Source organism: Petaurus breviceps, unplaced genomic scaffold, assembly GCF_028583685.1.
Source record: "Petaurus breviceps papuanus isolate PSGF00001 unplaced genomic scaffold, PetGlider_PUasm1.0 90822, whole genome shotgun sequence".
Lineage (NCBI taxonomy): Eukaryota > Metazoa > Chordata > Mammalia > Diprotodontia > Petauridae > Petaurus > Petaurus breviceps.
In genome coordinates, this window is record NW_027187351.1 from 1 (window position 1) to 16,637 (window position 16,637).

At 36.9% G+C, this 16,637-nt stretch overlaps 1 protein-coding gene across 1 annotated transcript; it reads right to left on the reverse strand.

The window, feature by feature from the left end:
- Positions 1 to 82: 82 nt before the first annotated feature.
- Positions 83 to 12,951, reverse strand: LOC138148047 (cysteine-rich venom protein ophanin-like; the record flags this gene model as incomplete). The annotated part of the gene is made up of 6 exons (XM_069070690.1): positions 12,913 to 12,951; positions 11,324 to 11,443; positions 5,542 to 5,632; positions 3,078 to 3,223; positions 1,014 to 1,108; positions 83 to 171 (listed from the first exon to the last, which is right to left on the reverse strand). Coding segments are annotated over exons 1-6 (580 nt in total), but the record flags the coding sequence as incomplete, so codon positions are not given.
- Between the last annotated feature and the right edge of the window lie 3,686 nt (positions 12,952 to 16,637).

Here is a 16,637-nt window from a genome sequence, read left to right on the forward strand (position 1 = left end):
CACACACACACACACACACACACACACACACCACGGTAGAGAAAGGGAAATAAGGAGAATGTATTTTTCCCCCCAAACTTACTACAAAGTCCATTTTGGCAAGACTGAGGGCAATCAGCACATCTATCACCTTTCTTGTAGGGTGTTGCTAATGAAGTGACTTCATTCCCTCTGCATTGCAAAAGAAAAAGTGTTTTAAAGGAGTAAGTTTACCATAGATATCAACTAGCCCCAAAGCACTGCCCCCATAGAGGCTGAATTCTTATAAAAGAGCACCATAAATTGCATACAGAATTCTGACTGAATTTAGAGCAGTAAAGGTGCCATATTTAATGATTAAAGAATTCATTTTTGCATAAAAAATAAGGCAGAACACTGTGTCAGGAGGAAATATAGCACAAGGCAAAAAATATGAGAAAATATGACAGAAAGTATGAATTATATTCATATAGAATTTGAAATATATTATTTCATTTGATTTTCACAGCAGCCATAGAATGCATCTATTGCTATCATCTTCATTCTATAGATGAGGAAATAGATATAGAGAAGTTAAATGACTTATGTCTTTACAATTGTCAAATACAATGTTACTATATTTATTTGCTGCAGTAAATTGTATGTCTACTCAGTTCCTTTGATCCACCTATTTTTTAGCCATTACCAGATGGTCTTAATAATTACAGCTTTATAGTATAGTTTACTTTGTTTCAAGCCTATTTAAGTACTAACACAGTTTGGACCCTACTCTATTTCTGGTACCTACAGAAAGAGTGAGTCACTTATTGTTTAGGCCTGAGGGTCTAGGCAACACGGATGATTCAATGAGGCCCATCCCTTTGGAAGCTTATGTCTAAGTCTGAAAGTGCCTGAGTGGTTTCTGTCTTCACCTCAGAAGATTTCACCTTGCTGTAAAAAGGTGAACTAGTGTGGAGGAGTGCAGAGTATCTCGGGATATAATATCAATAAAGACCAATGAAAAGTGACCAGTAATAAATGACACCCATACTTACGCGGGACAGTAATGGCACACATAAAAGAACGCATACACATCTTTTGGGCACTGAGAAAAACCACATCCAATTTCATAAGTTCTATACCAGATCATCTATAGGTAAAAAAAAAGAAGATGAATTATTCATATTAATTAGCAGGATTTACTTTATCCTAGGTGCTAAAATGACCCCTATTTATTGGATACATTTTCCTATCCCTTTCTTCCCTTCAATCTTCTCTTATTCCTCAACCTCCAACCTTCCCTTTCTCATTCAATATGAAAGTAAGGGCTGACTCTTGATTTTTTTAAGTACTTTGTCTAGATTTCTCCTTTTTAGTATCTCTCACGGATCAGGGTTATTTTTGTAGGTATCCTTACCCCCCACCCCCATTAGATGGTAAATACTTAGAGAATAAGACCTGGACCTTATCTCTATACCCTCAAAATGTAGCCAAATAATATATTATATACAATAAGTACTTAATAAATGTTTTTTGGATGGAATTAAATGGATCCTGATATTCTCTTATTTCATTGTGTCTCTTGGTTCCAGGGTTGTCTCTCTGTGACCACCCATCTTAATCCCCAGGCAGGGTTTTCATTCTTTACTGCCTCCATTAGGGAGAGGGGCTCTACTTATAATTTAATTGGTACAGGGAAATCCCAATTGAGGGAACTACCTCTATTAATGCAGGTCAGCACTTTCTTTGCAACTTAGAGTCTTGGAGAAAGGCCTAGAGTATTGATTCATTAAGTGACCTGGCCAGAGTTACATAGCCAGAATGTGTCTGAGGCAGAACATAAACCCTGCTCTGTAACCAGTTCTCTATCGATTCCATATGCCCTCTCACTTAAATTTTTAGATATTTAAATGACTCCATAACAGTATAAATGGTAACCATTCCATGCCTTCTTTATCAATGCAATCTTCTCCGTGCCCTTCAACTGATCAATAAGTAAATATTTATTAGGCACCTATTACGTTCCAGTAGTGTGTTAAGCATTGGAGATACAAAAAGAGGCAAGACATTCCCTGTTTTTGAGGAGCTTACAATTCCTAAGTCAAAGGATGGTAAGGTCATTGATGTAGAATTGAAGTGATCACAAAAGTCATTTAGCCCAAGTCTTTCATTGACAGATGAGCAAACAGAAGTCCAGGGAAGCTAAAAATATTCTCTAGGCCAAGTTATAATTTTCAGAAGTAGGATTTGAACTCAGATACTCTGACTCCAGAGCTAATGATTTCCATAAGTCCTTCAGAGGGAATCTATTCAATGAGGGAATTCACTCAAAATAGCCCTTCTGACTATTTTAATATGCAGAAGCACCACATCATCATTTGCCCATTATTCCACAGACAAGGTTAAAAATCAGTAGAGGGATGAAGGGCATTCTGAGTACTTAAGACTGCTGTCTAAAGAAGGGTACTACAACATGCCAAAGGCAGGTTTCTGGTTGGGGAAAGATAATCAAAAGGAGTTGGAGGAGTATTATCTTCTTCCAATCCCAGAAAAAGAGATAAAAGAACATAAAATACAAAATTTTCCTACTCAGTTTTGCCTTAGATTGACTGGGAGCTTCTCAACATCTTTCTTAAATATATTACTTCTCAGGTCACAAAGAAGCATTGGCTTTTAGAGAATAAGGAATTGGGGTGAAGTACTCAACTAGTTCATAGAATCACAGATTCAGGACTGAAAGGGACCTCAGAGATCTTCAAGTTAAACCCTCTCAATTTAAAGCAGTGGAAACTGGGGTCCGAGGAGATTAAATGACTTGCTCCAGGCCAAATAGAGGGTCAGAAGTGAGATTTGAACCTAACCCTTTTGACTTCAAAGCCAGTGATCTTTCCACTATATTCTGATGCTGACCCTCTGATGGTCAAAGATCAAAAGTTTACCACATAAGGAATAGAATTATCTATTTTGGAGTGGGTTAGGATAGAGAAGAGAAATACACTTGTATTCGACATTCATTCAACAAAGATTAGAGAACAGCCTACTGTGCTCAAAGCTCTGTGCTGGATGATGAATTCTGTTGTTAGATAATCAACGGAAGTCCAAAGTGCTATTATTCATACCTGAGTATAAGCAAGAAAGTTGTGACTTTCATTGATGGCCCCTACTCCATAAATAAAATTCTTTTTCTGTAGTGTCCAATCAAGGATGACATCATCCCAGGAGGCAGGAAAGCTTGATCTAAATAAGTTTTCGCCACATATTGTATCTGAGAAGAGAGAAATAGTTCAGACTCCCTAATTGTACTACCCGTGTTTCCCCGATAATAAGACCTATCCCGAAAATAAGCCCTCCCCTTACTGTGTAAGATTCCTCTAAAATAAGCCCTCCCCCGAAAATAAGCACTATTGAGATTGCTACTGTAGTGAAGGTGATCCCCTGCGCTACACGCTACATTACAGCACCCTCTGTATGCACTGCCGCCCCCCCCCCGAAACGCACGCCGCGCTCCGAGCTGCATCCAATCAGAGCTGCAGCAGTGAGCGCGTCATCCTGTTCTTCCCCAGTGATTTGCTTATTGAATAAAGGTACATTTTTTTGTTCACATTTACCTGTTTATTAAAATTGCTGTGAATGTTCATTAAAATAAGCCCTCCCCTGAAAATAAGCCCTCTGGTGTTTTTCTGTCCAAAAAAATAATAAGACAGTGTCTTATTATCGGGGAAACACGGTAAGTACAAGATAAGAACCAGAAAAAAAAGAAAATGGGTATACATTTGCCCTAGGCTTGCCATTTAATGTTGAACTAATTATATTCCCTGGCTATACCTTAATTTTTACATCTGGCAGAGATAGAATTTTGATGTTTTGGAAAGGATATGATTTGAATTTAGGAAGAACCTGGGTTTAAAAACTACTACAGTACTTCCTAGTTTTGTTATTTCACCTCTGGGCCTCAATTTCCTTCTCTGCAAAATGAGAACAACAATATTTACAATAAGTACCCCACAGAATTGTGTGGAAAGATCATTGCCAACCTATATTTACATTTCTGCTATATATACATTTGTGAATTATCTATAAAAATGAAAAAAAAGAATAATAACCTGCCTTATAAATGTTTCTTCAAGTGTATACCCTGCAACCTGGTGGCAAATTACGTATTTTCAGTCTGTATGGCTTTCAGACCACTAAGCTATCTGTTAATTCCCTACAGTAGATATGTCATTTTAATGGAACTTATATTTTGGGGTATATTAGGAAGTGAACTTTATATTAGCATAGAACTACTGGCAGCAGAAACTCTGAGAATTATTCCTTAACATGTTCAGATCTAGACCTGGGAGAGAAAAAGCTATCTTTGCCAACTCTTTCATTTGACAGATGAAGGTATCCTGGTTCAAGGAGGTGACAAAAGTTGTCCAATGACTGCCACATAGTCAGGATCTCAAACTAAAGTCCTCTGACTCCAGAGTCACATGCACTGTACATGACTGCCTTCTTCTGATCTTACTAGGAGGTAGAACTAGGTTGTCTCCATGAGGTTTTTTAGAGCTCTAAAATTCTACATTTCTTAATAAAAATTGTAAGAAATTTAGAGGTAAGCAGTGAATATAAACATATGAAGATAGGCCTGGATTGTTACGAGGCCCTTAAATGAACCATGCTGTCAGCTCTTCAGACTACTACCTCTCAACCATTTCTACTTATTGACAGTCAACATGTTCTTTTAGACCTACCTTATATACTACCTCACCCACTTAGTCTTCCATAATCTCTTTCTCTCCCCCGACCCTTTAGTTGATCTCATAACAATTTATATTCCTCTTAGGTATTGAAATTCTAACTTGTACCATATTGGTGTATGTGTCTTAACTATGCCTACTAGCTCACAAGAACAGGAACTATGACTTTTATATCTTTGTAGTTGTCCCAGTACTTAGTATCTAGCATATTTGGGAGGCAGATCTAGTCCCAAAATTTTATTGGTAATTGGAGAGGGTGGAGGATAGACATTAGAAATCTCTTTTCATATCTTTCAGGAGGGGACCTAGGGTAGCTATCTCATTTCTCACTGACTGCAAGACTTCATCATGCCCTTATTCTGACTATCCATCTCTTGTTCTCCCCTCTACTTTTCAATCTTTTAAATATGTGATATCTTCCCCCATTAAATTGTGATGTCGTCAAGGGCAGGGACTATCTAACCTTTGTATCCCCAGATCTGAGTATATAATAGTCACTTAGTAAATGCTTATTGACTGACTGACTGAAATGTTACCACACAGATCATTGGAAAAGCATCTATGGTGAATGGGTATGCTAGTAGCTTGATGGGTCAAGGAATAACTTAGGATGTAGCAGATAGTGCTTTCTGGTTGCTTCCTCTTTTAGCTGATGATTCTTGCTTATCAGGTACTAAATTCAGGGTTTTTTTTTAACCTCCTAAAAGATTACAAGAACTGTCGTTTCTTGCTACATTTCAGCACCCTAGAGCAAAGTTCTGGTCATCTTTCTACCATTAAAATTCTCCTTTTAAAACATTCTTAAAGTCTCTGAGTATATGTGTTATAAATCTTTACTTACCATTAACAGATCTACTAGAAAACCTACTATTTTCCGTCTTGCATTCATCCGCCCACCTTTGAGCATTTGAAGCAACTTCACTACTCCATTCCTTAGTGGGAAAAGAACATATTTTATTTTACATTTTTTATTCCAGAAATTGGATCATCTCTTAACTTTCATGCTTGAACTAATGCAACAGCCTCCCCAATTAGTCTATATATCTCCAGACTCTTCCATTATTCCTGCTATGTACTGCCAGTAACTTAGAAATATGAGACTGAGATTTTCATCTAGCATATGCCACTTTCAACTATGGTAATAATTATATCTTTTGTGTTTTGCAGGGTTATTAATGAAAATAACATGAAGTAGGATGTGCCAAACTCTTTTAAAGCAAAATGCTATATATAATGTGTATATGTAGATGTATGTCTATATGGACTTTTACGTTATATGTATATTTGTGCAACATTATGCAGGTCACAAATATTATCTGAGCCTTTGTTTCCTCATGCTAGACAGTATCTAAGACTCTTTCCAATCCTAAGATTTTGTGATCCAGTGACTGATCCACCTGACTCTGGAAAGAATGAAGGTAAATCTCCTGTATTTGCTATGGATCCCATGGACTTGTCAGATAGCTGTGCTAGCTTCACAACCCAAATTCATTGTTAATATATTAGAAAATCTTATTGTGATTGAACTCACAGGAGGATAATAAGCATCAGTGGAAGAGAACCATCGACTTTTTCATAAGTACCTGACCTAGGGTGAAGGGGATGATTGCATTCCTATTGGAACTGCTGATAGTCAATTTTTCTGATTTATTTATTTTGGCTGTAGGTGGTGAGGGAAGAGGGTGTTACTCCTCAACTAGGTGACTGTTAAGAGTTATAAGAACAGATATAAACTTGTTGATCTCAAATCACTGCACAACACTTCTTGAATTGTTTTGCCTACAGAAGCAGAATAAGTGACTTGACCCTAGGATGCCATTGGACTGTCCCTTTTGTTCTAAGAAAAAAAGGATAGGAATTTAAGGTGTAGTGCCTGGCACATAAATGCTTGATGACTGATTGATTGTCTGACAATTATGGAAAATATATTCTGCCATTTGTAAACAAAATTATCTGAAATAATACTGAATTTAGAGTCATAGGACCTATGAATTATGGTTCTATACTTACAACCTAGTCTTTATTATTTACACTGTAGTCATTGTACATATTGTTTTCCTGGTTCCATAAATCTTTCCATGTTTCTCTTTATTCATTATATTTCTTATTTCTTATGGTGGAATAATATTCCATTACATTTATGTACTATGACTTACTTAAACATTCCCTGATCAATAGACATCTACTTTGTTCCTCTTTTTTGCTATCATAAAAAGTTTAGCTATAAATATTTAGACATATATGTTACTTTTCATTTTTATCATTGACCTCCTTTGGGTATGTGCCTAGCAGTGAAATATCTGGGTTAAAGGCTCCAGCATATTTCTAACAATGACTTAGGCAGAGAAATTTGAATCGAGATATCAATGGAGAAATATGTGATTAGGAAAGGAAGTAGATCATAATGCAAGAAGAGCAAGGGACTGTCTTATGTCTTTCTTTCAATCCCCAGTGCTTAGCACCATGCCTGACTCACTGATTGGTTTCTCAGGTACAGAATCCAAAGGAGATATAGGCAGTGAAGATGATGGTTAGAGTGCAGGCAGTAGGATATGGAGATATTTGGGAAATAGACCTTAAAGATCATAAAACTGAAGACTGATACAAGAGTATAGATTTAGAGTTTGAAAGGACCTTACAAGTTTAGTTTTGGAAGGAGCCTCAGAAGACATTTTATTTGACTCTTTCATTTTTCAGATGAGAAAATGGAAGACCAGAGAAGTTAAGTGACTTGCCTATGATCATACACTTCATTAATGGCAGGTTCAGAATTAAAACTCTGGTCTATTGATTCCCAATTCAGTGTTCTTTTTATCCTGTTTTTATTAGTTTCCTTCTTAGATTACAAGCCCATGGGAGCTGAAGTTCCTATACTTCTCCTTTTGGTTAATCCCTGTATCAGTATCATTGACTTAGATACCTATAACTTAAAGTGTTTGTTACCGAAAACATGTAGCATGAGGAAAGAAAAGAACCGGGTCCTTATTTGTATAAGGGAATTTCAGTTAGTTAAAAATAAAGGCTCCAAATATTGTGTGCATATTATGTCAGAATGGTGATCTTGGCATCTCAAGGGCAGTATTTATTAGATCTCAAAATAACCTCTACATGCAGATTCAGATTAGAATTGCATGAGGGGAAAAAAATTGACTATCTCCATAGGGTTTTGAATGAAACCAAGCTAAAAGAACAGAATTTCTAGAGTAGTAGTCTACTCATTACTTCTGGAAAAGTATCAAAATTAACATAATTTTACTAGATTAGTACATAAACTTACCACTGTACTTTTGAGGTAGTTTAATTCTACCTGAATTACCTGTTTACCTTTGGGTAAACCTTTGGGAGGGTACCTTATTTACAACTACTTTTTTGAATTACAAAAAAAGTATTCTAAGTGATGTCCCTGAGAGACTCCTTGACCTCTAGCAGATTAGAAACACATTGACATTTTCTCTTGTACAAGTATGAGTGTTAATGCTAAGTTTCCAGCTTTGTTCTCATTTCTTTAGTAGAGAAGTTATTAACATGCTTTGTGTTATGGATCCCTTTGGTAGTCTGGTGAAACCTTCTCAAAATAATGCATAAATGCATGAAATAAAATCCATGGAATTATGAAGGAAACCAATTACATCAAAATACATTTTACCTATCCCTCTACTACATTTACAGATATAGGTTAAGAATCCCTGATTTAGAGAATGTTAGAGTGTGACTTAGTGTAGTGGCAACCACTCTGGCATACCCAGGATGACTGCTAGCACAGGTTCTTAGATCTACTTTACTAGGAAAGATAGTTGTTTAAGTGGTCAACAATCTTTTTTATTACATTCACTAGTTCAGGGGAAAAGTCAGCACCCTAAACTTCAGAGATAATACGAACAGAAAATACAGAGAAAATACAAGCAGAGAAATAAAGACCAACAGACAGGGCTCTGACTGCCTGAATCAACTATACATTTTACATACATCCCTGGATCAAGAGAGTCTTTACATTTGAGCAGTTGGGGAGCTCCGTACATAAGACCACTCAGGATCTCAACCAGGAAATCACAAGATTCTTCTCATAAATGAGCCCCCAAAGCAAAATACCAACTTAGAGCATATATATACTTCTTAGGGCCAGAAGGCATCACAACCCTCCTGTCTCAGTGTCTAATTAGAAATTAGCAAAAGGTGTGATAGCCTTCTTACAAGCAAGCTTCCCTTAAGGAAGCTTCCCTTAATGGGCTCCACCTGAGGTCTATTAATGGGCAGGGAAGATCTTATATCTCATTAACATTACACTTAGAATGATGGAAACTCATGATATCCAAGGAATCAAAATCATGGATCTCTCAAAGGGCAGTGTAAAGAAGTACAATGAATAAAAAGATGTTACAGCATATTATGAATGATGACTTTAATGGTCAAAATTGCATAAAATATATCATCAAAGAGATGTATAGCTGGAGAGGGAGGTAGATTAGGTATATGGCAAAAATGAGGGATACTAGGCAGCCTATATGCTGCTCTTGTATCCAAGTAATATTAAGGATTGGAAAGGGAGGCTGTTAGTAACAATGGTAGAGGATTGGTAGAAGGACATTCACAAGAGTCACACAGGATAAGATAATTTTTATCTGTGTCATGGGGCAGGGATGACTATCAATGAGAGTAGATCCATTGATATGTTAAAATTTAGATTAGCTAAGCACCTAACACTTCATCTACTATAGAGTTCTCATTTTCTAGATGAAGAATCAGAAGATCTGAAGAGGTGAGGGAATAAATTCTTTGGGAGTAGTGCTAACCAGCCCAGGGCATTGATTGGGTATCCATTGTCTAGATTTAGGATTGGTGTATACCCTAAAGTTGTCATATTTATTTAGAGTCATATCCAGGACCATGGAGAGAGTCATATATGTGCTAGTACTTATGGTGGAAAGAGTTCACAGCACACTTCCCCTGCTTGGACTTTTATCCATATCCTGGAGGATTATAGGAAAATGCAATCATAGATTTAGAGCTGGGAGGTAACCAGTATAATTCAGTAATTTTAATAGAGGAAGAAAGTGAGGCCCAGAAAAGTTAAATGACTTGTCCAGGATTGTATAGGTAGCAAGTAGCTGAATTAGGATTGAACCCAGGTTTTTTGGCTCCAAATCTCTTACCCCTATGAGTCTACAGATACATGCATTATTGAGACCAGGCCACTGGGGAGTATCCAATCATAATTCTGCCAACTAGAAGAGCTCCTCTCCTATTTTTCTAGCCCTTGTTTCTAAGAACCACTTATCCTACTTTCCACTCAGTGATGTGCTTGCTGGTAAGTGTTTAACAACTAGCTCTATGAAAATACATGACACACTTTTAAGTTTAATCTGAATTATCAGCATTTTCTTTATTGTTTTCTTAAGTCTGGGCAGTCATCAGAACAATAGGTCAATTTCTGATTTGTATTATCAGCAAATGCTGATTATTGAGATATAATGCTCACACTAAAAATTTAAAACTTGGCTCTTAGGAGTCAGCAGGAGCTGGCTCTATTACATCTCTGAACCTGTACTGTTAGGGAAAAATTGGGATAACAACAGGACATGGCATTTTTAGCTGATGAACACTGGTGATCATGCTAACAACAATATCTTGCTGGGTAAATTAAGTCCCTATTCTACATACTAGTGCTTCAAAGGTTTGAAGACAGTTAACATGTCACTACTAAATAAAATTACATTTCCTTCAATTGAAGGCATAATCTTCACAACATGTGTATAATCTCCAGCCCCTTAAGCATCCTGATGATCATCTTCTAAATGCATTCCAGCTTGTCAATGTCTTTCCCAAAAACATGTTACCAGAACTGAACACAGTGTGGTCTGATATGGTCTGAGCAGGGCAAATTCCAATGATTAAGACTCTAATGTCACCCTGAATACTTTGCCTCTTTTAATTTAAAGGTTTATATTAACTGTAAACTCACTCTCTCTCTGTTAATGTTTAACCTCTTTTTGGCTACCTTGTCATTCTGTTGATTTACATCAAGATTTCAGTCTTCTAAAACCACCAGACTTTTTTTTTTAAACATAAACTGATATCCAGTCTTGCTTCCCCCCTCCCCATATTCTACTTGCACAGTTGGGTAGGTCTTTTTTATTATTCTCCTTTACATTTAATTTATTAGACTTGGCCCAACATTCTAACCTAGCATTGTCTTTATGGGTTTTGGTTCTGTTATCCAGCATATTAACTATCCTCTCTACTCTTTCACCTACCTCCATCACAGATTCATTTCATCTTCATATCTTTTAATTGTTCTATGTCCTAATCCCCATTAGGTTGATATCATGGAAGGTTCCCCCCTGCCTTTTTTTGTTTCCCCAGCACTTATCACAATGCCCAACACAAAGTATATGCTTAATAAATGCTTGTTGATTGACAGACTTATCCAAATAATTTATAAAAATGTCAAACAGCATAGGGCTTGGTCTATCTAACAGATAGATCTTGGTCACAAAGCCACTGGCTATGGACTACTTCCTAAATCATGCCAGTTCTATTTATTAAACACAAAGAACATGTTGCCTGCCTTTTGTCATGGGGTTACTTTTAAAGCTCTTACATATTTCCCTCTCTGTATGACTTACCATTTTTAGCATATTGCTAGCTGTTGGGATCACTGATCTTCTGATATTATTGTGGTGTTCCAGGATCTTCTTTTGCACCTCTCTTTTCATAGTGGACAAATTGCTATAAAGCGTGAAATTCTAATATAAAATCATACAGAGATCAATTTGTTATTTGTTGTATTATCCTTTGTGTGTCTCAGTCCTTAGAGTTGTTTGTTGTGGTGTTCACTGACTTAATCTAATATTGTCATAGACTCTTTTGACACTCTTGTAAACCTATTGACCCTTTTCAGATAACAATTTTAAATGCATAAAATAGATTAAGGTTGCAGGGGAAATCAATTATATTGAAATAAATATGTATTTTTACACATCAAAGTTCATGGACCCCCTGAAATCTATTTTTGAACTACTTTGAGTCTATGGATTCCAGTTAAAGAACCTATACTTTAGGGGTAGTGTTTGTTGTTGGACAGTAGCCAGGATAATTGAACAATATATATACCCTTAGGCATAATTTTTCCTGGAGGGCTAAAATAGTGCTACACTTTCATAAAAAAGCATCTGAGTTCTTAGCTTAAAAATAATATTCATGATTATATTTTGTCATTCTTTAAATTTTTTGTCTGTATTTGGGAATTCATTGGCTGACAAATTAATCTTCTTAAAAGCATGTGTCTGACCATGCCATCTCTCTATATTCAAGTAACAGATGTCTCCTCCAGGATCAAATATAAACTTTCCTGTGTGGCATTAAAATTTTTCGTGACCATTCCAGTTCACTTACACCTGATACCATGTACTCTACAACCCAGAGATCCTGGTCTCTTTATTGTTCCTCACACAAAATACTCCATGTCTTGACTCTGGGCATTTTCATTGGCTACACCCCTACCTATAATTCACTTCATCCTCATCTCTGTCTCCTGGATTTCCTGGCTTCCTTCAAGTTCCAGCAAAAATCCCATTTTCAACAACAATCCTTTCCCACCCCCCCCTCAAGGCTAGTGCTTCTGTTGATTATTTCTAATTTATTCTGTATATAAGGTTTCCCAAAAATTGTAAGCTTTAATAGATAAAAACTATATTAAGACTTTTGAGGCACTTTGAATATCTTGTTTTTACATAGTTATTTATATAATAATTGCTTGTTGACAAGCTGGTATAAAGAATTCCTGGTATAGAAATTGGGGCATTGGAAGGTTAAATGACTTGGTCATGACCAGTAGACAGTATGTCTTAGGGGCAGATCTTGAATTCAGGCTTTCCTAAATCTTTAGAAGGTTGGCTCTCTAGCCACTACTACACAAGGTCTTTTGTCTTTAGTGCCATTTTGAAGTTTATATAGAATTTATGTGCTACTCGTTTCATGTCAAAAATACTCAATATCTCACCTTTTCTGGTTCCATTCACTAGTTCCTAGCTTTGTTCTGATTCCTGGCTTCTCATTAGGACATTAATAATGGGTTCCTCCAAGGATCTGTGGTCAAGAACTTTTCTTTTTATAAGAATTCCCCAAATTGTGAATCTCCTTTTGCTTTGCTCACCCTACACTGAACTTAGATGTGAGTCTTTAAAGTTAGAAACTTAACTTAAGGGTTGCTTACCAGTCCTGTATATTGGTGGATCACAGTGGCCAGAAACATCAATACAAAGAATGGACCCATCCCTGAAAGGGGAAAGAGTGATTTATTTTACGTCCCTTTAAAATATTACTTGTCTTTTGAGAATCCAACTGTCCAGGGCATTATGCTAAACCTCTTGACTATGACATTCAGAATTTTATCTTTAGATTGAGTCCTTCATATTCAGCCTTACAAACATCCTTGCCATGTGCTATACTTCTACTACTGGAACAGAGAATGTTGCTAAAATGTTTCTATCTTCCCTTTTTGCTAAACTATAGTATATACTTTCCATTTATATTAACTATAAGCTCTCTCTCAGACACACACTCTCCCCCTTCATATATATATTCATGCATATGTACACACAAACTCAAATTTTGAAAACAAAATTTTGCCTCTCTAAAGCTTTTAGTTGCCTCTTCACATCTTCAGGCATACCCACCTAAAAAAAACTATGTTAGACAATGATTTTCAAAAATCTCTCAGTACTGTGGAGCTCTAAGAAATCTCCCTCAAGCCCCAAACAAAAATGTATTTACGTGAAAACTGAAAACCCAAGATATCCTCACTGATCTAGCCTTTAAAGGAAACAATCAGCTGAGTTGTTTCAATAATAAGCTTGTTGTACCTACTGACATTCTACCTACTCAATTAAGTTGCTTGGCATAGTTCTGATGGTGGTTATTTTCTTCACCTGGCCCCAAGGAACTAGGGTACTTTCTGATTGTTGGAGAATATTGAATGGCAAATCAGAATAAATAAAAGTTTAATTGGACAGGTATCACCTCAAACAAGATACAAGAGAGGGAAAGGAAAGATCATACATGTGGAGGTGACCCTAGAGAATGTTTTGCCATATCCTTCATTTTATTGATAAGGAAACTGTAGCCTCAAGAGAATAAGTTACTTGCCCAAGGTCAGACATATAGTAGTTGACAGGTAGAATTTGAACCCAAGACTTCCGATTCTGGGGCTAATCCTCTTTCCAGAGTACCACAAGTTTCCCCTTCCTCCTTTCCTCAGCCCACTATTGAAATTCAGTACATAGGGTATTTATGGCTATCAAGGGTAGAAGAAAGCATGGTTATATTGTTGGACTCATAGTTGGTAAAACCTGAATTCAAGTCCTGCCTCTCATATTTTTGCTCTGTGAACCTGGAAAATTCAGGTAACCTTGGTGTCCCAGGCAACACTTGGAAATGATAAATTGCAGAAAAGGTACCAATTTATCTATTTTGGTGGAGGGAATTTTCTCAAAGCCCAGCTGATTAGATCCGCGACAAATTTATTTTATGTTACCTCAACTGGCCTCTCATTGCACCAAGGCAATCCTTTTATGATTCCCTAATAGATGCAGTACACTTAGGACAATGCTTATTTCTGATCTTTTAATCCCCTCCTACCCTCTCAGCTGAGGATCTCACCATGCCCTCAGTTGAGGCCATGCCTGCATGCTGATCCCTCTTTCTCCTTTCTCCTCATCTCATATCACTCCAACATCTTCCACTATTTCCTCTTTACTTCCATCTCTGATGTCCTTTTTCCTTAACAAGGAAAACTTCTCTGTGTGTACCCTTGATTCTATTTTCTCCAGTCTTTATCAGATTTTCCCCATTATAATTCCGACTTTCTCTCAAATCTCTAATCTCTCCCTTATTCTTAGTGCCTTGCCTGTTGCTTAAAAAATCAAGTCTCCTCAACTGTTAGCAAAACTTTTTCTTGATCTAAATATTCCAATTGGCTATTGTCCTAAATCTCTCCTCTCTTTCTTAGCTAAACTTTGTAAGAAAGTCTTCTATATTAGGTCTCTACTTCCTCCTTTCTCACTGATTTCTTAGCTTGCTGTAGTCTGGGTTATGAACTCATTATGCAATTTAAACTGCCATCTGCCAAGTTACCAAAGATTTCTTAACTGACAATTCTAATGACCTTTTCGCCCCTAATTCTTATCCTTCTTGACCTCTTTATAACATCTGACACTGTCAATCATCCTTTTCTCCAGGATTCACTTTTCTCTCTAGGTTTTCATGACATTGTTCTCTCCTAGTTCTCCTCTTACCTGTCTGACCTTTCTTTCTCAGTCTTTTATGAAGGATGTATATCTAGGTCATGCCCACTAACCATGGGTGTCCCCCAAGGTTCTGTCCTAGGTCCTCTTCTTTTCTCCTTCTAAATATAATCTCATCTGGGGATCTCATCAGCTCGCATATGTTTTGATTTTCATATCTAATGCAGCTGAATCTCTCCTGAACTGCAATCTCATATCATTTAACTGCTTTTTGAATATCTTGAACTAAATATCCTATTGGTATCTCAAATTCAACATGTTCAAAAGACTATGAACTTTCCTCTATATTGCCCCTTTTGCTAACTTTCCTATTACTGTTGAGGGCACCACCATCTTTTTAGTCAACCTGGTTTACAACTTTAGTATATTTTTCAACTCCTCACACTACACACACACATACACACATACACACACACACACACTACACACACACACACACACACACACACACACACACATAAAGTCTGTTGTCAAATCTTGTCTTTTTTATCCTTCATGTCATTTTTTCTTAAGGGCAGCTGGGTGGAACAATGTATAGAAGACCAGGCCTGGAGTCAGGAAGACTTCCTGAGTTTAAATCCTGCTTCAGACACAGTAACTGTGTGACACATGGCAAGTCACTTAGCCCTTTTTGCCTCAATTTCTTCATCTGTAAAATAAGTTGGGGAAGGAAATGGCAAACAACTCCAATATCTTTGTCAAGAAAACCCCAAATGGGGTCATGAAGAGTTGGATGTGACTGAGAAGACTGAAGAACAACTACAGTCTTTCCTATATAGTCTCTTCTCTTCACTCACATAGCCACATTACCCTACTACAAACCCTCATCACATCTCACCTGGATTATTGTAATGGCCTTCTAATCAGTATCACATTTCTCACTTCTCCTCAGTCAATCCATTTTCCACTCAAGTGTCAAAGTGATTTTCTTAGAGTGTAGGTTTAACTCTGCTCATTAAACTCCAGTAGTTCCCTGCTATTTTAGGATCAAATATAAAAACTTCTGTTTGAAATTGAATGCCTTTCAAAACCTTTTCATCTTCCTACACTTTTTTCCTTTTTTTAGAATTTATTTATTTTTAGTTTTCAATATTCATTTTCACAAGATTTTGAGTTCCAAATTTCCTCTCCATCTCTCCCTTACCCCACACCCCAAGATGGCATGCTTACCCATTCCCCCAGCCTGCCCTCCTTTCTATCCCCCATTGCTTCCCTGTTATCCCCTTCCCCCTTACTTTCTTGTAGGGCAAGATGGATTTCTAAACCTCATTGCCAGTATATTTTATTTCCCAGGTTGTATGTAAAAATTTTTTTTAAACATTTGTTTTTAAAACTTTCAGTTCCAAATTATCTCCCTTCTTCCCTTCTCACCCACCCCCATTGAGAAGACAAGCAATTCAATATAGGTTATACATGTGTAGTTAGGCAAAACATTTCCATGGTAGTCATATTGTGAAAGACTAAATATATTTCCCTCCATCCTATCCTGCTCCCCATTTATTCTCTTTTCTCCTTTGATCCTGTCCCTTTTTCAAAAGTGTTTACTTCTGACTATCCCCTCCCCTAATCTGCCTTCCCTTCAGTCATCCCTTCTCCTCTTATCTCCTTCCCCCTATTTTCCTGTAGGGTAAGATAC